The sequence below is a fragment of the Nyctibius grandis genome, chromosome 16 (genome assembly GCF_013368605.1).
Source record: "Nyctibius grandis isolate bNycGra1 chromosome 16, bNycGra1.pri, whole genome shotgun sequence".
Taxonomy (NCBI): domain Eukaryota; kingdom Metazoa; phylum Chordata; class Aves; order Nyctibiiformes; family Nyctibiidae; genus Nyctibius; species Nyctibius grandis.
In genome coordinates, this window is record NC_090673.1 from 12237 (window position 1) to 30311 (window position 18075).

General features: G+C 36.7%; 1 protein-coding gene across 5 annotated transcripts in view; it reads left to right on the forward strand.

Annotated features, from left to right (window-relative positions):
- Window positions 1-18075, forward strand: part of GARNL3 (GTPase activating Rap/RanGAP domain like 3) — a 52909-nt gene that overhangs the window by 9721 nt on the left and 25113 nt on the right. For 4 of the 5 annotated variants that reach the window (XM_068414114.1, XM_068414115.1, XM_068414116.1 and 1 more), the window contains exons 2-12: window positions 5032-5101; window positions 7458-7532; window positions 9071-9170; window positions 9621-9739; window positions 10520-10584; window positions 12931-12994; window positions 13254-13280; window positions 13685-13760; window positions 14377-14475; window positions 15027-15130; window positions 16333-16441. In XM_068414114.1, the coding sequence (XP_068270215.1) occupies window positions 5032-5101; window positions 7458-7532; window positions 9071-9170; window positions 9621-9739; window positions 10520-10584; window positions 12931-12994; window positions 13254-13280; window positions 13685-13760; window positions 14377-14475; window positions 15027-15130; window positions 16333-16441 (908 nt within the window). Of the gene's footprint in view, window positions 1-5031; window positions 5102-7457; window positions 7533-9070; window positions 9171-9620; window positions 9740-10501; window positions 10585-12930; window positions 12995-13253; window positions 13281-13684; window positions 13761-14376; window positions 14476-15026; window positions 15131-16332; window positions 16442-18075 lie in introns of those variants that run through there. The other variant, XM_068414118.1, reaches the window with a different exon arrangement.

The following is an 18075-nucleotide window of genomic DNA, read 5'->3' on the forward strand; positions in this document are numbered from 1 at the left end:
CCCAAGAGCCTTTGCCAGTTTCCTTGCAGAATGTGACAGTGCTCTCTCCTTGTTATTTTATGAATACTGCCCTTGGCTACTGTCTGCATGCTTATCGTTGTGTCTGTCATGCAATGACAGAACTCTGAAACAGCCCTGCTCCCTGTTGTTCTGTGGCCAGCAAAGCTGATGAAATGTGAAATGTTGGAGTTACGTTGGAGTGCTTCCTGAAGGCAGCTATTTTATGGCTTGTCATTACGGAAATGCTAAAAAAAATCCTAATAACTGTACTGGGATTGTTTAGATCAAAAGGGTTTTTTTGAGAATCTGGAATGGAGGATATATTCATGTGATAGGGAATATAGTTTTGTAGACATCACACCAGTTGTGAAGAGCTTTGTATTTATAAGCGCAGGTAAACCATAAGTTTGTTGATCAGATGGTCTCCTTCAACATCCTCTCTCTCATGGACATCAGGGAGTCTTTATGGTGAACTTTTTTTTGAGCTAACTGGCCTCCAGAACTTTGCTAAAAGCAATGTTGAGTACACCTGACAGAGTGTGGAGGACAGTAATCTTCTCCATGTTGAGGGGAAAAAAAGATTTGTATGGTAGAACCCAAGCTTCCTCAGCATCTCACTTTTGTCTTTTGTTTTGTTGTGACTCTCTGGTTGGGAAATGTTACTGCAGTAGTCATTGTTGGGATGTATCTTAATGATCTTAATTAAGATCAGACCAGTGTATCTGGTCTGCTCTTAATTCTACCATCTTGTTTTTGACATTGCTTTCCAGGCTCTTTACCTGGGCTGCCAGGCATATAGGTTAATATACATTTTTACCCCTTGTATTTCTAAATTAATGGCTTTCATGTCGTGTCCTCCTTTAACCCGATAAGCCGTATTTTGTTACATTAGTGCATTCATCTGTTGTATACCTATACCTGTCTCTTAGTTACACAATATTTGGTTTTGAACACTCTTCATATTTTATTTTTTAAAGCTTTTTATTATCTACTGACTTTGTTATCTGCAGCATTAATATGCTCAGATCTCAGCATACTTTTCGTGATAGAGTTTGACTTTCATTCAGCTGAAATGTCACCAAATTAAAGTATAGGACTTAGTTCTGAAATACCTTCATAACTCCCTGGGTTTATCATGCAGGTAATTCACGAGATGGCATTTTCCTCTAGTTTCATGCATTTTGAGGTTAGCTTTGCCACAAGGCAGGAAGTAGTACAGTTTGATAGACCTCAGCTTGCTTCTTCTCCTGCTTTGTGGAGCTATCGCATGTCTCTCAAATTATCCAGGCGGAGATGATTCCGTTCAAAGCACAGTAGGCCAGATGCTCTTTATGGTGACTTTCTAATTTGTATTATATTTGTGTTTGGGGTTGTCCAGATGTAAGGCACACAAAACAGTGACCTGGCTTTCCCAAGACTTGAAAAGATTTATTGTGCTAGTGACTCTTGTTGGATTTTTTTTTTTTAACCCACTCATTGAATTGTCATCTTACGTACATTTCTTCATTTGGTCAGACAGAATTTCAGAGCTAAGCAACAGCAAAATCTCTCTTGAGTGCTGTATCCATAACATTCTGCCACCAGTACTGATGGTGACAAGTGTTCATTGATCGGAATTGCTTTTACAGTGGTTTCTAAGGCAACTAGCACACCTAGCCACAAAAATGAATTTTGTAGAACAGAAGTAGCACACAAAGAAAATGGTAGCACTACCACGATTACCTCATTTTTCTGCAAAAGTAAAAAAAAAATAGAAAACCCACAATGCCTTAAAATATATGGCAAATTTGTTCCGTGAAGCATCTGCCAAATTTCGTGTGTATCTCAAAATGCAGGAACTCTAAAAATTGCATTCAATGCATTATTACTTTTTAGGTTTTATTTGAACTTTCCGAATTATCTCCAAGATACGTGAAGAGGCAAAGGATCACTTTCAGCCTGTACGAAACTAAACTTGGTAACTCTTTTTTTCTATCTGGAAGCAAAAAGAAAATCCGATGTCTTTATTTTTGTCTGTATAGATGCTAATCTTGAAATACTTTTACTTTATGTTACCCAGTCTTAATAACTGCAGAGAAAATTTGTTAGCCAGTTTTATGTGTGTTTCCTTCTGAAATAAAAGATGAGAACTCACAAGTAATAGCTTCAAAATTTTTCTTTACCACAAACCATACTGAAGTAAAGTCTGCTTTCTTTATACTTCCCATCAGATGGTGGAAAGATGGAAGAAGATGATGCATTTGCAATAAAAGTAAAACATGCATGACTTCCATGTGAATGGCATGTAGGAGTAGGGTGAAAAGAGACTGTCCAAATACACTTTGAATGAGCACGTCAATTATTGCTACAAAACCACATAAAGTAGAAGGTAACTGTAACGGAAGTTATTTGAGGTGTGCAGCTCACAGGCACGTTCAGTCTTTTCACTGCTCTGGGCCATCTTCCCTGTGTTTCAGGCCCTGAAGGAGCTGTAAGGGTTGTGGCGCTGCAAGGTCCGCACAACAACGTGGCAGCATTGCATGGCAAGGTTCACTCAGAGTCCAACAGCAGTAGTGGTAGGTGTATAAAAGTATTGGACGTGAAGGCCTCGTGGTGTGTGGTGGCGTAAGATTTGAACCTACTTATGGATGCTTAGACTTCTGACTTAAGAACAGTTTCTTTTGATGGTGTCCATTAAGATTGTTTCATCTTTGTCTAGTTGATACGGCTCTGAAAATTCTCAGTGTCACAAATGTGAAAAGATAGATAGAGATGTACTGCTGCAAACTTGGAAAATTCCATCTTCGGGGCACGCTTTTTTCAGGCAGCAATGGGAAGTAGCCTTACTCACTGGAACTGGCTATTGTTGTGGCTCATTTGTAATTTATGTGTCTTTAAGTTTTTAATACTGTTCCTCTTCTAATTTTGTCTCTGTCTACTTTCTGTCCTGCTGTGGGAAAAAAGGAGAAGTTACTGTTGTTACTTCCAATTAGAGTACAAGCTGTTTGCACTGCAGGCTTTAACTTTTTTTTTTTTTTTGATCTCAGGTATGGTAAGGCTCTGAAATACTTATGTCTACAAACAGCATGTCGTAAGTAAGATAGAATTGTAGCTGCTTTGATGACAAGGGCTCTTAGGTCTGGACCCCGGCCCAATTTCTTCTTGTATCACAGGCTTTTTCCATCTCTTCTGTGCAGATTCCTGATATGTGAACTTACAGTTTCCTGAAAGGTATTTCACAACGATTCTCAGGGAAGTTAAGATTAGTAACTGCCCCCAGTCAAACATAAGTTCATTGTGCAGGCACCCACAAGCTGAAAGTCTGCATTTGTGTTTAGGTCATAATACTTCCAACTGAGTGATTGTTTTGGAGCTTGTAAAAATTGCATCTAATGTGGATTAACCTCAGTTCTTGTAGGCAGTTTTCCTCATCAGTCACTCATATTAGTGCTGGTGTGGCGCGTATGCATGTGCCCCTATAGGTGTCAGAACACAGACTATGGCTTTACTGCCTTCAGGGGTCAAACTGGCTGTATGCGGTCATTTTGCTTAGGAAGCAGTATAACTGTGTTTGTGAGAAAAGGGTCTGTCTGAAAGGCAACTGACCGAGAAAGCACAGGGTATATGTTACCAGAAGCAATAATGTCATCCGAAGGTTTTATTCACATGAAGTTAAGACGGGCAACTCTGTCATTGAAGCAGCTAACATTCCTGCTTCAGTGTATGGGTCGTTTAAAATTACTATTATTGTCATGTTCTTACCCTTCCCACATAATTTACATACTGGAAGCAAATACTAGAATTATTTTCGTGGGTTTTAAAGTTTTATTAGATATGTCTTGTTTGTATTGCTTCTTCTTGGGTGAAGACATGGAATCCAAGTGGACAGAACTCAGAAATACTAACCATGCTTAATAAATTTTGAGTATGTATAAATACAAATCCAAATAGAAAATCTGTCTAAAAATTAAAATGTTTCGTAGTCCAGTGTCAGAGTATCTCCTACAGTCAAGAAGCATGTATGAGGATGTTGCATTAAAATTTAGATATTTCTTCTGTTTATCAATGTAACATTGCAATTTACAGTACTAATAACTCTCAGAAAATTTAATCTCTTATTGCTGGATGGAGGGTTTCTTGTTGTTTTGTTTGATTTGATTTTTTTCCATTAAAATTAAATGACTTTATTTTCATTACTGCTGACTGAAGGGTGAAATGTAAGTTTGGAATATGATGGAGAGATTGAACTGCTAGCCTTCGTACAGACTGGGTATTCAATGTTTATGTTAAATTTGCATCTAAATCTTTATTTAGCTTGTATTTATAACATGTATATCCCCATTGCAAAGGCAGGAGGCTTAGTGTTTATAGTTAGAAGAGGTGTTTGCTATCTGTTTTGACCTCATGAAGCATGTAGTGATATGCTTAATGTGACATGATGGTATGAGATTATACATGATAATGCATGTGGATTTTGAATTTTGCATTCAGGTATTACTTTTGCTTCTTTGACAATTTTGTCTTTGATTTGGCTGGTGGCAGGAAACCTATGAAATGCTGTTTTTTCCTTATGCTTTTGAATTAAAGTAATTGTTTAGTTTCTCTTTGTGTGTAGGCTAAAAAAAGACTTCAAAAAAAACCCAGTAGCAACATACTAAGCATGAGCTTATTGAGCATAGTGCAGTTGTCCTCCTTGAGGCATTAAGTCTTTTGTAGGTTTTTCTTCCCTTAGATTAAACACAGATTTCAAACGTGGTTATAAGCCACCGCCTGCTTTGGAACTCTGATCATGACTAAATATTTAGTTTAATCATAGCTTTTGCTTCCAGTCAGGGCACAGACATTTCTTTTCCTTTGGGTATAATATGAAAGCCAGACTGCAATGGCTGCTGGAGATTGTGCACAGCGTAAGGAGTGTTTCGTGCAGTAATGAGTTTGTGCACGGCAAACCTTGTTCAGCAGGAATGATATTTGTTAATGGCAGGGTAATAGCATTGCAGAAGAGCTAAGGCTAGTTGACTTGTGTACACTGATGAAGCGTTTCTATTCCAGCTCTGTCTCTGAAGATTTGGGTTGCAGACGTGGAGAGTTTAGCAGAAAGCATTATGGATCTGTGGAGCTTGTAAGTTTACATGGCCTGTCCTTTGATTTTAGCAACTTATAATGCAGAACTCAAATCCTTTTAATTTCCAGGTGAAAAGTTGGATCTAGTTTGGAAAATGTGCTTTTTAAGCTGGACTTGAAAGTTATAGGGTAATAAAAAGAGGCTTCAGAATAGATATATTAAACCTGTGCTATGAAATATTTTTACTACCTTATTTATGAATATGTCATCATAACGGGACAGGAATAGTTCTATAAATATTGTGTTTACCCCCAGATGGAAATTGAGCCTTTTTTCCTCTTATAAGCTGAAGATTGCAAAATATTAGGGTAGTATTTGATGAAGTACTTGCAATTATGTGAGTTAAAAACTGTTTGCATGCTTGTGTGTGTACGTATATATGTGTGTATGTGATTTCATGTGTACATGGCTTAGAGTAGTGGGAGAGGGTTCAAAATTAAAAGAACTAGTCACAATAAGGATATTGAAAACTGTTCCCTAAATCTGTCAGTTATTCTTCATTTTCTTCGAATTCAAAGATTAAGTTGGCACTTAATTTTTCTCATATATAAATTTCTTCTCTGCTGTGAAAATAGCAGTATGTCAGCAGTTAAAATAATGCCACTCTCTATACAATGCCATAATGAAATTACATAAACTTACTATAGGAAAACAGAAGTTGGGAGGGGTAAAGAAACTGAACTCCAGCTCTCTTACTGTGGGAAGAAATCGCTCATTTTCTACTAGCTATAGTTGTAATTTGAAGTTCTTGGATAATATATTTATTAATATGTATGTAAATTGGTGGCTTAGTTGCTGGAAGTTGCATTGCAAGAACACCAGGTATCTTTCTTTTCTTTCCATACATTCCACATATTAGATGTGGTGTTTTAATCAAAAAAGGAAGTGAACTGCTTTCTGCTAAGAGGCTCTTTCATTACTAGTACTTAGATTCTTTTGCTGGAAAAGAAAAATGTATTGGTAATTATAAATTCACAGTAAGCTGACACAAGTGGTCTTGTCTTTTGATTGATTATCTTAAAATTCTGCTAGTGTTTTATGGAAGTGTGTCTTTTTATCTTTTGGAGTACAAATGCATAGACTGCTCGTTGCCCTTTCAAATTTCTGAATGTTTAATATTGAACCTTTCTTGCCTAATATTGTCCACAGCAGCATCTCAATTGCTGAATTATTTCCACCTTTTATTTATTACAAGACAATTATTTTGCCTCTGCCCTAAACATTTTCCTATGTCTTTCTCACTGGTGTAATACGACCAGTTGTCCATATAGTTTCCCTTACAGTTTATACAAGGCACCAGGATTTGTTGGAGTTTTTGCCGTGTCAGTTTATTGCTGACATAGCCTCAGATCACTTCAAAGCAAGGAGCAAAGGGAACTTCAGAATGTTATGATAACTCTTCCACCAAGTAAAGGGAGAAAGTATTATCCCAGAATAACACGTATTGCTAGAGGGAAGCAAGGAATGATATACCATTGCATTATTGTTGTTCAGATCCCATTTCATAAATTTGGTATGATATGTGACAATCTCATTTTTTGCAGTTTTGAGAGAAGTAACATGCAATATCATTGGCAGCATTCTCCTCCTCTTCTCTTGTAGGGATCCTAAGAATGGTTGCTGAACACATCAGAATTGTCATGTTATCCTATGTTTTACTGACTCCTCAAGAGCTTTTTTAACAACAAAGAGCATTTCAGTGTTCTGGAAATCCCTGGATTCCCTTATAAAAAGGCCAGGCAGTCTTTCAAGAGTATTTATGAAACTGTTGAAGTCTTCATCTGGAAACAAGCCATATTTTCCAATGTTTAATGCTGGAAGCAGACCAGGACATCTCCTGTACCTTATGTTGTTCAGTGTCATCACAGAGTATCATGTTTGGAGATTCTTGCTGCTTTCCATCTCTTGAAAACATCAATAAATAAAATGCAGTGAAAGACTGGTAGTCACAGTAATACTGCCAACAAGTAGAGTTTTAGGCTTAGCAAGGCTGAGAGGACAAGAATCGTCGTGTCTGTTAAGACCCATGGTTTTGAAAGGAGCAAGCTTTAATATAAAGTCTGGAAAGTGGGCAAGTCCCTCTGTAGGCATTCTGTGTGGTGGTGCAGCCAAAATCTGAGACAGGAGAACTTCTGATTAGTACTGGGATCTACCAAAAGAGTGAAAGGCTTTCCCGCTCATGCCTCCTTAGAGTTATAATTCCAAATCTGTAGTCAAATTAGTAATAGCTATACTGATACCTTCAGTGGGTAGTCATATGATGCCTGAGAGAAAAAGAAACTGTAGTAAGCTTTGATTGCTGATCATATGGCTATTTTTGGAACGAGAACCTCTATCTTAAACTCTCTTGTAGCTTATATCTAGTGATGCTGATGGAGCCATTCAAAGAGCTGGACGGTTCCGCGTGGAAAACGGCTCCTCTGGTGAGGTAAGTGGCTAAAGATACTCATAGAAAGCTGAAAAAAATAATTCAGCTTCAGTTATTCTTCACCACTGAAAAATGTATTTGCAGACAGTTACTAAGGAGGAGGACTTGAAAAATGCTAAATAATATGAGAATGTAAGAATCTAAGAGGAGGGAGATGGTAGGGGTTTTTCCCCCTGAAGTCTAGTTTAGCTCTTCTTTCAAGAGTATGCAATCTCGACAATTAATTTTTTAAAGGGAAAAGCTGGTATTTCATTTAGTTTTAGTAACACTTACTCAGATGATCATATTAGAAGAAAAATACCTATCTTATCCTCTGAATAACACTTCACAGTCTCTAGTTCATCACTTTATATTGGTGTCCTGGTGATACTACTATGTTCAAGCTAACCTTTTGTGCTTTTAAGTTTATTCCTCGGTGTGATGAGGTTATAGCTTCTTTTTTTTCGCCCCCGTAGTTGTCTTTTGGCAGCTGTGCTTATCTTTAAATAAGAGAGAAGGAAGCTGAGCGGAGCCTGAGAGATTCATTCCCTCTAGATTTCTGTGCTGTTAAACTTGCAGTGTGTCCCTGCAACCACTCCAGTGACACTTAGGCTTCTACTTGTCTTCATTTTTTATCTTCTTTTGCAAAGCTATTTCAGCTGTAAATATAATCTTAATATTGAAAAAAAGAAGATGTCATATTCTTGAAATATATGTAAGGTCTTGGTAAGCTTGTATTGAACTAATATTAATAGTAAACTGTTATTGATCATCTGTTTGCATCAGCACTGGGTGCAGAGTTTAAAGCAATCTAACTATTCTGCATTGAATCTCTGTGGGGTTGTGTTCTGTACACTGTCTTTTTAGTTCAGTTTCATGCAGTTAAAAAGCTGGTCAGCTTGTATCACAGAAAGATTCTCTGAGTGGGTGATGAATGGCCACGTGGTGAATGGATATGGAGAATGGCTTTTTCTCTGGATATGTTAATACTTAGTGGAAAAGGACTTGAAGGGTGCTTGGGAATTTACCTTAACCAGACAATCCAGAAACAACACTGAAGAACTTCCAGAGCATGCTCTGGTCTAGCCAGGAGTCCTTGCAGATTATTTTGGGAAGAACTGAGAAAATGAAACCTGTTTGTTAATTTATTTTTTTTAATTAATTTATTAAATATATTTATTTTATTTTATTGTTATTTATTTATTAAATAATTCTGTTTGTTAATTTACTTATTTTTGAGTTTTAAAAACACTGGTCTTCATATTCCACATTGAAATATCTTCTTTTCAGTGGAATGCTAAGCTATTACCTATAATGGTGGTACAATGGGAAAAGACTATAGTCACTTAGAAAAGAGAAAAAGAAAGGAGAGGAGAGGGAGAAATTTTAGTTTCAGCTGCACAACGACTGACTTCAGAATAATTCTTTGCTTTTTAAAAAAACAGTATACAGCTAAAACTCTTCTGGTGATTCAACCACTCTTGATTGGCTTTTGCCTATATTGTGTTCTCCTTTTTTTTCACTTGGCATTTACTTGGCGTCTCCCAATTCTATTTCAGAATACAGACTACACGCCGGGTACATGGCACAGAACAGACGTGCATTTGGAAAACCCAGAATATCATACAAGATGGTATTTAAAATATTTTTTAGGGAAAGGTAATTATCTTTTTGCGAATTGATTAAAGTTTTTCTCAATGAAAATGCAATGTAGCTTTGAATTGCTATTATTTAAATATGGAAAAAAGTATGGTATTAATTTGGTGTTAATACATTTTCTGTCCTGTACAGAAAAGAAGTTCTTGTTTCATGCGTTTTTAACCTGAAGACAGGATGGGTTTCTGTAAGCGGCGGAACCCCTGCTACCAAAAAGGGATGTTTTGAAACCCGTCTTGGCCTTGAAGGCTGTACCTATCTCTTGGGTTTTTTTACACATCTGTATATAAATACATAGCTATTTATGTAGATAAGTGTATATTTTTACATATGAATGCACATATTTACACATTTATATGCATGTGTCTCTGTATGCACATGCGTTTGTGTTTGCGGAAGCGGGTGTGTGTGCCTTCTTTACGGTTGATAATGCTTCTTGTTTTTCCTTAACAGTTCATCAAAATTATATAGGTACAGATGCAGAGAAGAACCCTTTCTTTCTGTCTGTTGTACTGTCTGACCAAAATAATCAGCGTGTTCCTCAATACCATTCAATACTTTGGAGAAAAACAGTAAGAAACAAATATTTAACTGCTGCTCTGACTTTTTTTTGTTTGCTTGTTTGTTTTGGATACATTTATCAAACTTTTTTGCTTTCTTCAGAATTTGACTATTTAATACATATTTTTCATTTTATTCAATAAGAACATGTAATTCTACTACGGTAGATAAAACTAAACCAGCTTTGAAGATAACATTATACTTAACTTTCTGACAGGAATCTGTGATGCCAGATATTTTTTGAATTGTTCTTACCTGCAACTCTGTTACTTTGAAATGTTGCCTAAATTGTTCTTGATTATGTCCTGCCATCAGTTTAGGCAATGACTTTGTATACTGCTTTTAGGATTTTAGGAAGATAGGCAGGTGTGGTACTGGTTTCACTAATACTGTTTAAGAATTTTTTTTCACTTAACATTCCATAAGAGCTTTTTATCCAAGCAATTGATTTAAAACTCTTCTGTATGCATGCATGGTTCCCTTTTTTGTTTCTTTCTTTTTTTTTTTTTTAAAGGAAATAGTGTGCAATGTCTGCTAGTTTCAGTAGCCCTCATACCACATGGCAAGGTAGTCAAAACTAAGTAAAAAATAATTTTGCACCATCCATGACTTTTCACATTCAATTTTTCTTCTTCATTTTTTTCCAAACCAGTAGCAAATATGGCTAAGTAAAACTAGCACGGTTTTGTTCTTTGTTTTTTTACTTAATGTTTTTATTAATATTCCCATTTGAATGTACAGAAAAAGTCAGTATGTCCTGTAATATCTCCTAGCTTTTTTTTTCTTTATAGGGTACTCAGAAAATATGTCTCCCTTATAGTCCTACAAAAACATTATCGGTGAAATCTATATTAAGGTACGTATTTACAAATAAGTTGTCAGTTAAGATATTTGTCTGTATGCCTTTTCCTGTAATTCAGAGCTTGTGTTGCGTGGTTTTCATGATAGATTTATAAAAACAGTGAAAACAGGTTTATGAATCTTAATCATTGAAGGCAGCAAAAAGTGATCTTAAAACCTGTTCTGGAATAGGCAAAGTGACAACTTAAAATGGAGAAAAATTCTTAGCACTTTTTCTTCAGCAGAGGGACTATTTTAAAGTTAGTTGGAAAACAGGTGCTAAGTGGAACTACAGTGGTTGAGAAGAAATATCTTTTTTAAATGAGATAGACAATAAACAGACCTAAGGAATAGCAGATCTCTTACTGGAGAAGTGGTTATTATGGGCCCTAGCAGGAGGAAGCAAACAGGGAAGAATTGTCTTCAGTTGATTGTCTCCGTGTAAGTCTCACTATGGGTATGCTATACACGCTGTCAGTGCAGCCAAGAAAATTCCTTCCCCCAGCCAGAGTCTGTCTGGACATGCTCGTACTCTATCCTGCCTGTTTGGTGGCAGAAGAGAATATAAACCGAGCAAGCCCAAAACTATTTCTGTTTCTTTCAATATTATAATCAGCTGAAACGTCAGAGCACCTGTTTGCAAAGTGTTGATTCAAATTTATTGTGCAGTTTGTACGATCTAATCACGTGGTATGTTTTCTCAAATCCCTCACTGACAACGTCTTCAAATGCATGTTCTGTAAGGATTTTACCTGCTCTAGAAACCCATAAAAAGTGCGTGCATTTACTGAACAGGTGGTGTATACCAGATAAATGGGCGGTCTGCAGGGCTTCAAAACCTTTGATATGTATAGAGTGTGAGCAAATGTCTCTTGCTTGGTTGAAGCTGGTCCACTGCATAACACTGCCAGTGCGATGTAAGAGGAGAATTCTGGGAACAGGGCATGTGTTGTGATGTGAATCAGTACCGCCAGATCTGGATTTTCCTACAAGTGCGCAAGGTTTCTGAGAGCTCCCAGACCACGGAATTTGCCAGAGAGGCTAGCAGGCCATTGAGCCTCACTTCTTAATTCTGATTTCCTGGGCTGTGGCTCTGGTTTGGAGTGTCAAGATGGTGAGTTGAAAACACTTCAGATCTCGTTCATCTTCTTCATCGAGATGAGCTGAGTCCCCTCTTCTAACTACTACAGCACTGGCTTGAGCAGTGTTCCTAGTTGTCAGTACTGCATGCTACACCTGCATAAGCACCTGATCTTCCATGCCTGCCCACCAATTGCTGAAATATCTCTTCCTAACATCCCTTTCTAACCCAGCCTCTCCCTCCACTCTCACCCACATATACGTTTTTGGTCAGGCATCCCAGAGTGGAGAAACTGGGGGGTCTGTGCCACCTGCGATCAGCTGGATAAATGTGATCTCCTTTTGCCCACTTGGGCTTGGACTAAAATCTCTTCCCTGACTATTCGTTTGCTCTTACGGTCCTTGAGCCTTCCCTCAGGCCTGATTGATATTCCTTTGACATTTCACCCTGTTCACAGCCAGTGTCAATGTAGGTACAGACTGTCTCAAAGAATTTTGGTTACATTAATAAACCTGTTTTTTCTAAATTAATTGGAATGTTTTAATCCCTTTCAAAAGGAACTAAAGCAAATTCTGTCTGCATTGTGATCTAGCATAAGCAGTGATGGAAAGGTGCATCAGATTTGACCTCCCTGTCAGTTCACTGTGCCCCAGACTGCATTCGGGACTCCATGACATGCCCTGCAGTTCTATAAATCAATGCTGGGGAAGAAAAATGGGCAAAAATAATAGTAAATGCAGAAACACGAGTTAGAAAAAAATGCTGTAAATTAGATATTTCTGTTTAGTGAGGCAGTTGATCTTGCTTCTTATTTAAATACTTTTTTCTGTTCTATTTGTGGATCTTTGGCATGTGAATTTGATGCTGAACTGCTCGGTTTTCATTTGACTTGCTGTGAATTACTTTAGAAAAGAAAGAAGAAAACCTTACAAAGTAGAATAGGTTATTGAGTCCTTCTAAAACGCTCACAATTATTATGTATAAAGCCAAAGTGAAGGGTCATGGAATAAAGCTCTGTGCTTTATAAGTAAATGCAGTAAATTTAAACCTGATCTGCATGCAGGGTCTTACTGATTTCTGGTTTTAGAATCCAAAAGAAGTTTAGGAAGTCTTGGAGGCTAGTATCACGGGAAAGAAATGGCTATTCCACAAAACATTTCGTGTAAGAGAGGCTCTTTGAACCACTACTTTTGTAACCAGTTTTAAATGCAACCGGTTAGTGGTTTAATGTTGGAATGTATGCCTGCCCTTCTATAAAGCAGTATTTCATTTGCATTTCAGTGCTATGAGTCTTGACAAATTTGAGAAGAGCCCAAGGGAAATTTTTCATCCCGAGATACAAAAGGTAGGAGGTGACTTCTTTTTAGTTTGGTTGTTTTTCATTATTTTCTGGAAAAATAAGTCATTAAGTATAAATGCTACTAGTTTGTTTCTTTCAGTAGCAGGATAATAATGATGAGTAGGGATACATGATACTACAAAGTAAACTGTCTTTATCAGTTGAACTGGCCACTTCAAAACAAAAATTAAATATACAAGGACGTTACAGTTTTGTTTATGTTCTCTTTAATATTACTGTGCTAAAGATATTGTTTTATTTACAGGATTTATTGGTTCTTGAAGAGCAAGAGGTAAATGTAAACTCACCACTCCTAGCTCACAGACGTGTTCAATGAATTCAGCTTTGTATTTGAAATATTTGCAGACATGCTTGTGACAACTTAGAAATCAATTGCTTACTGCAGTGAAAAAATGTGGTATTTCTTTGCAACATATGAGATAAAAAATCATTTTAAGCACCAATATATCATATTAATAGATCACCAACTTAGTATATCATAAAATTCATAACCTATGATCAAAGATAAATTATTAGGTATCTGCTACTTGAGCATGTAATGGAGTTGGTATGAAATGTATATTCCCATGCGTAGGATGTATACAAAGGTACGTATATAAAAGTCCTTAGAGAGAACATTATTTTAGGTCTTCTGTTTAATTGCTTTGTCATGTAATACCTGGTTTTATTTCTCAGGGATCTGTGCATTTTAAATTTGGAGTCCTTTATGCTAAGGATGGGCAGCTTACAGATGATGAAATGTTCAGCAATGGTGAGTTTTCCACCTTTTTCTTGTTTTATTCATCTGAATAAAAAAATGGAGGATAGTGCCTACATGTGGAAGCCAGGAGGGAGGTGATGGTTATGTGAACAGTAGTTTTGTTAGGTTTTCATGTTCTTGTTGGGTGAAAAATGGTAGCATAGAATCTTCTATTTCTATCAAAGGCTGCTGTAGGAAACCTACTATTACAATGTGAAAGATATTGAAATTTCTTTTCTAGAAATAGACTATACAACATAAGATTTAGAAAAAGGAAGTAGCTGAAGGAGATTACTCATGTTACCTGCAAAAAGTCACTGTTGTTTCCAGTTCTTTCACTCTTGTTTTTTGCGGCATGATGATGTTCTCCTATGCACTTGAACAGTGTCTTGGAGCCAGCAAAAGAAGTCACTGTTTAATGTCCCATGATGATGCCTATTCTGCAAGGCTAGGATGCTGTTTCTGGAAAGGCAGAAGGCTTGGTTGACATGAGGAGAAACTAATTCAGCTGAAACTTTGGTCCTCCTGTCCTGGGAGCAGGACCTGTTCCTGTATTTTGATTCTTTTTGTAGATGTTCTATTACTACATGTGCTTTTCTATTGTAACGTTTCTCCCTTCCACATATAGAAACTGGAAGTGAAAGCTTTCAAAGATTTTTGCATCTCTTGGGTGACACAATTACTTTGAAAGGCTGGACAGGCTACAGAGGAGGACTGGACACTAAAAGTAAGAACTCATCTGAAGCAAAAAAGTGAGGGGGCTGCAATATAAATGCTTTGCTTATTGCATGCACATATTGTATATATTGTAGAAATAATACAATCCCAAAACAGACTTCCTCATGTGCAGGCTAAATGATCTACTTCACCGGGAGAAAGTCAGGTTAGCTTAAATCACTGGTATGGAATGCAGTTGAAGAAAAGTATTTATATGACCTGTATTTTCAAGGTGAATGGTTTCATTTTATATTGGAATGGGGTGAAGAATAACCTGACATGTAACTTGCTTCATGATAGTAGGGCATCATGGCTTGAAGAAACGTGCACAATTTCCGGAGGCTAGGTGGAGGACGTCATAGGTTTTGAGTGTGTGAATATGCAGATTAGGTTGCAAACTTGGGTTTGGACCCACGTAAAACATGCAGCATGGACATTTTCTAAAATGGATCAGAAAAAAGGATGACTAAAGAAGGTTTGGTAGAAGGACCTGAAATATCTTTTGATCCTTAGAAAACCTGAAGGACATATTCCTGCTGAGAATGTTGTCTTCCCTTGCAGATGATACAACAGGAACCTGTTCCATCTATACAGTTTTTCAAGGACATGAAATTATGTTCCATGTTTCAACCATGCTACCATATTCTAGAGAGAACAAGCAGCAGGTACATGGTTCTCTCTCTCTCCCCCCTGCCCCCCCCTTGATATTTCAGAAATGTAAGTGTTGAGACTTCTGCTATGTTTTTTTCCTCAATATTATACCGAATGCTGAAAATTTCATTATGTTTATTAAAAGATAATGCATCGTATCATCTCTCTTATGGTACAAAAGACACTTGCGAAGAAGGTCAAAATTGATTAACTGAGAAGTGATTGAGTATTCTGTTATTGGGATGACTCGTAGAGACTCACTGCTGAAATTATCATTACCTCAAAGAATTTAGGAAGGTTGGAAATTAGACTTGTGTGTGAATTGTCAGGATACTCGCATATGTAACACACAACTCACACTCAGGTAGCAATTTGTGGAGCTTGAAAGAAATTCCCCATGTCAGCATGTTAATTCAAGCTTTGTGCATTTGCTCTAAAGTGCTGCTGTTGCCCTCTCATAGATTGGTTAGATGGGTTCTTGAGTACTTGTTCAAATGTGCTGTCATCCATTGCTTGAACCTTTCTATGTATTATATGACAAAAAAATACTTTATAAGCACATGCATTTGCCTATACATCACACATCCATAATGATTTACCTAAAATTACTTGTAAATTACTTGTTTTACTAGTTTCTTATTTAAGCAATGATTATATATTCTGTATTATTATTATAATATAGTTAGATGTTATAATTATATTGTCCTTTTTTTATTTCCATGTCAGTTTTCTCATGCTTTTGCCTTGGATTGATGACAAGATCACAGCAGAAACCAGAAGCCAATCAGGACATTTATTGTTTTTTAAAGAATAACTCAGCATCAGGACTTTTTTCCTTTTATTTCAAGTGGTGGATTTGCTTTTTTGGAATGCTAGGTGTTCCATGCCCAATTTGTGAATATTAATTGTGGAAATTACAGAAATTATGAGTGCTTTGCTAACTTAAAAAATATGCAGTAGCTGCTGTTTTAGCAGCTGCCTTGTGTGTGCACCATGGCATTGCTAGGTTTACTTGCTTATAGTTAAGTAATAATTTTTTATTGGCTTTAATCATATTGACCATAATTTTTCTGTTTGCAGTTTAGGAATATTGTTTTACCATTCTCTCACAGAATTGTTAAGGTATTTATTTATGTCTTTCAAGTCATTGTGTCTGTTGGGTTTTTTTCCCCTTTTTTTCTTTTCTTTTCTTTTTTTTTTTTTTTTTTTTTTCCAGGTAGAAAGGAAGCGACATATTGGAAATGACATTGTCACTATCGTATTTCAGGAAGGTGAAGAATCTTCTCCAGCATTCAAGCCATCCATGATTCGCTCTCATTTTACACGTATCTTTTTCCTTACATTTTCTAGTGATTTTGTTTTTTTGTTTTGTTTTTGTTCTTTTTTAAAGATCAATATTACTTTTAATTCTACCGTAAGTCCTTCCTGCATGCTGTTTATGGAAGTGAAAGCTATTTTAGAAAGACAGTTGCATTCTTGCATTCTTTACCTTCAGCTGCTTGACTAGGAGTCTTTAGTCTGCCTCATAAAACAATTTTTATGTTGAACCACTTAGAAGATAAGGTCAAAGCAAGAATGTGATTTTTAAATCAGATTTTTATTGAAGACATTTATTTGGATCACTTCACAAATTAAATTTCATACATTTTCATAAAATATAATTCATAAGAATATTTCTGTTAGTGATGTGAATTAATTTGGCATTAACTACGGAATATTACCCTTTAATGTTTAGATGGTGTTTATTTTAGGTATTTATGTATTTTAGATCACTGTTTCTTAAATCTTTCAGACCATAAGCCACATATTCTCCAGACTTTTGTCAGCCTGTGTTTTTCAAACCTCTTGTTGAAAACATTGTGAAGACAATATGATTCCAAAAACCAGCTGCCTATCGCTTGGGATTATCATGGCATCACACTAGTGGTCTATAGATCCCTATCTGGTGTCTCTTAGGCTAGATGGAATGGAATGAAGGAAAATGGATGGAAAGAGGGAAACTTACTTCTGTCCATGCTTTGTTGCTGAGTTTTTAAAAATGATCACAAAGCTTATGACTTCTAAACCTAGTCCTCAGGCTGACTAACTGTTGTTAGAACTTTATTGCTAGTTTTGTCCATGGCTGGTCTTACTTTTCAGATTTAAGCTCTTAATATTAACCTCTTTTACTCTGAATGGAAGAAGTGACTAGAACAAAAAGAATTCCACAATTTAAAAAAAAAATCTTTAGATATCAGAGGAACCTAAATATTGTTAATAAGAAATGTTTACCAAGTTAATGTACCTCTTCATCAGTGTCAGCATTAGTAAAAAAGGAATAATTCTTCCCTTATTGCTGTTAGGAGTTGTTACGACATAATTGATACACTCCACTCTTTTTGATTTTTGACAAACATTTTGAGGTTCTACTGTCCTTGTTGTGATAATGAGTTGGAGGGGCAGATGTGCCCTCGATCCATAAGGATGTGTTATCATTTAGGTAATTTTAAATAATCCACAGCTGGTCAATGGAGTCATGTCACCTTCCTGATATTTTCAGTTGACAGTAGCCGGGGATAAAGGTGTCTGCAAGAAAACTGGGGGATGACACTGATCTGTGCCAGATGCGGTAAATCTCAAAGCTCATTGAATTTGTACTAGCGCTTCATACTTACTTTCTTACATACTACAACACCCCTTTTTTGTTACTTCTACAACTGGAAAAATTAGCATACAGGTATCCCACTGTGCTGTCCTATACAGCAATAATAGCCGCTGTAAGGGTTTGCCATGTGTCATCTGTGGGGTAGGATTGAGTTACCCAAATAAAGGCATCCAGCACCAATTTAGATGTCGCAGCGTATCAGAAATGTCTGTGTGGGTCTGGCAGATACGACTCTGGGCCTACGGGAGAACTGTGCCCCTTTCGGAATAGCAGCTGGAGACCAGGCAATATACTCTCAAGCATCTTAAATAGCAC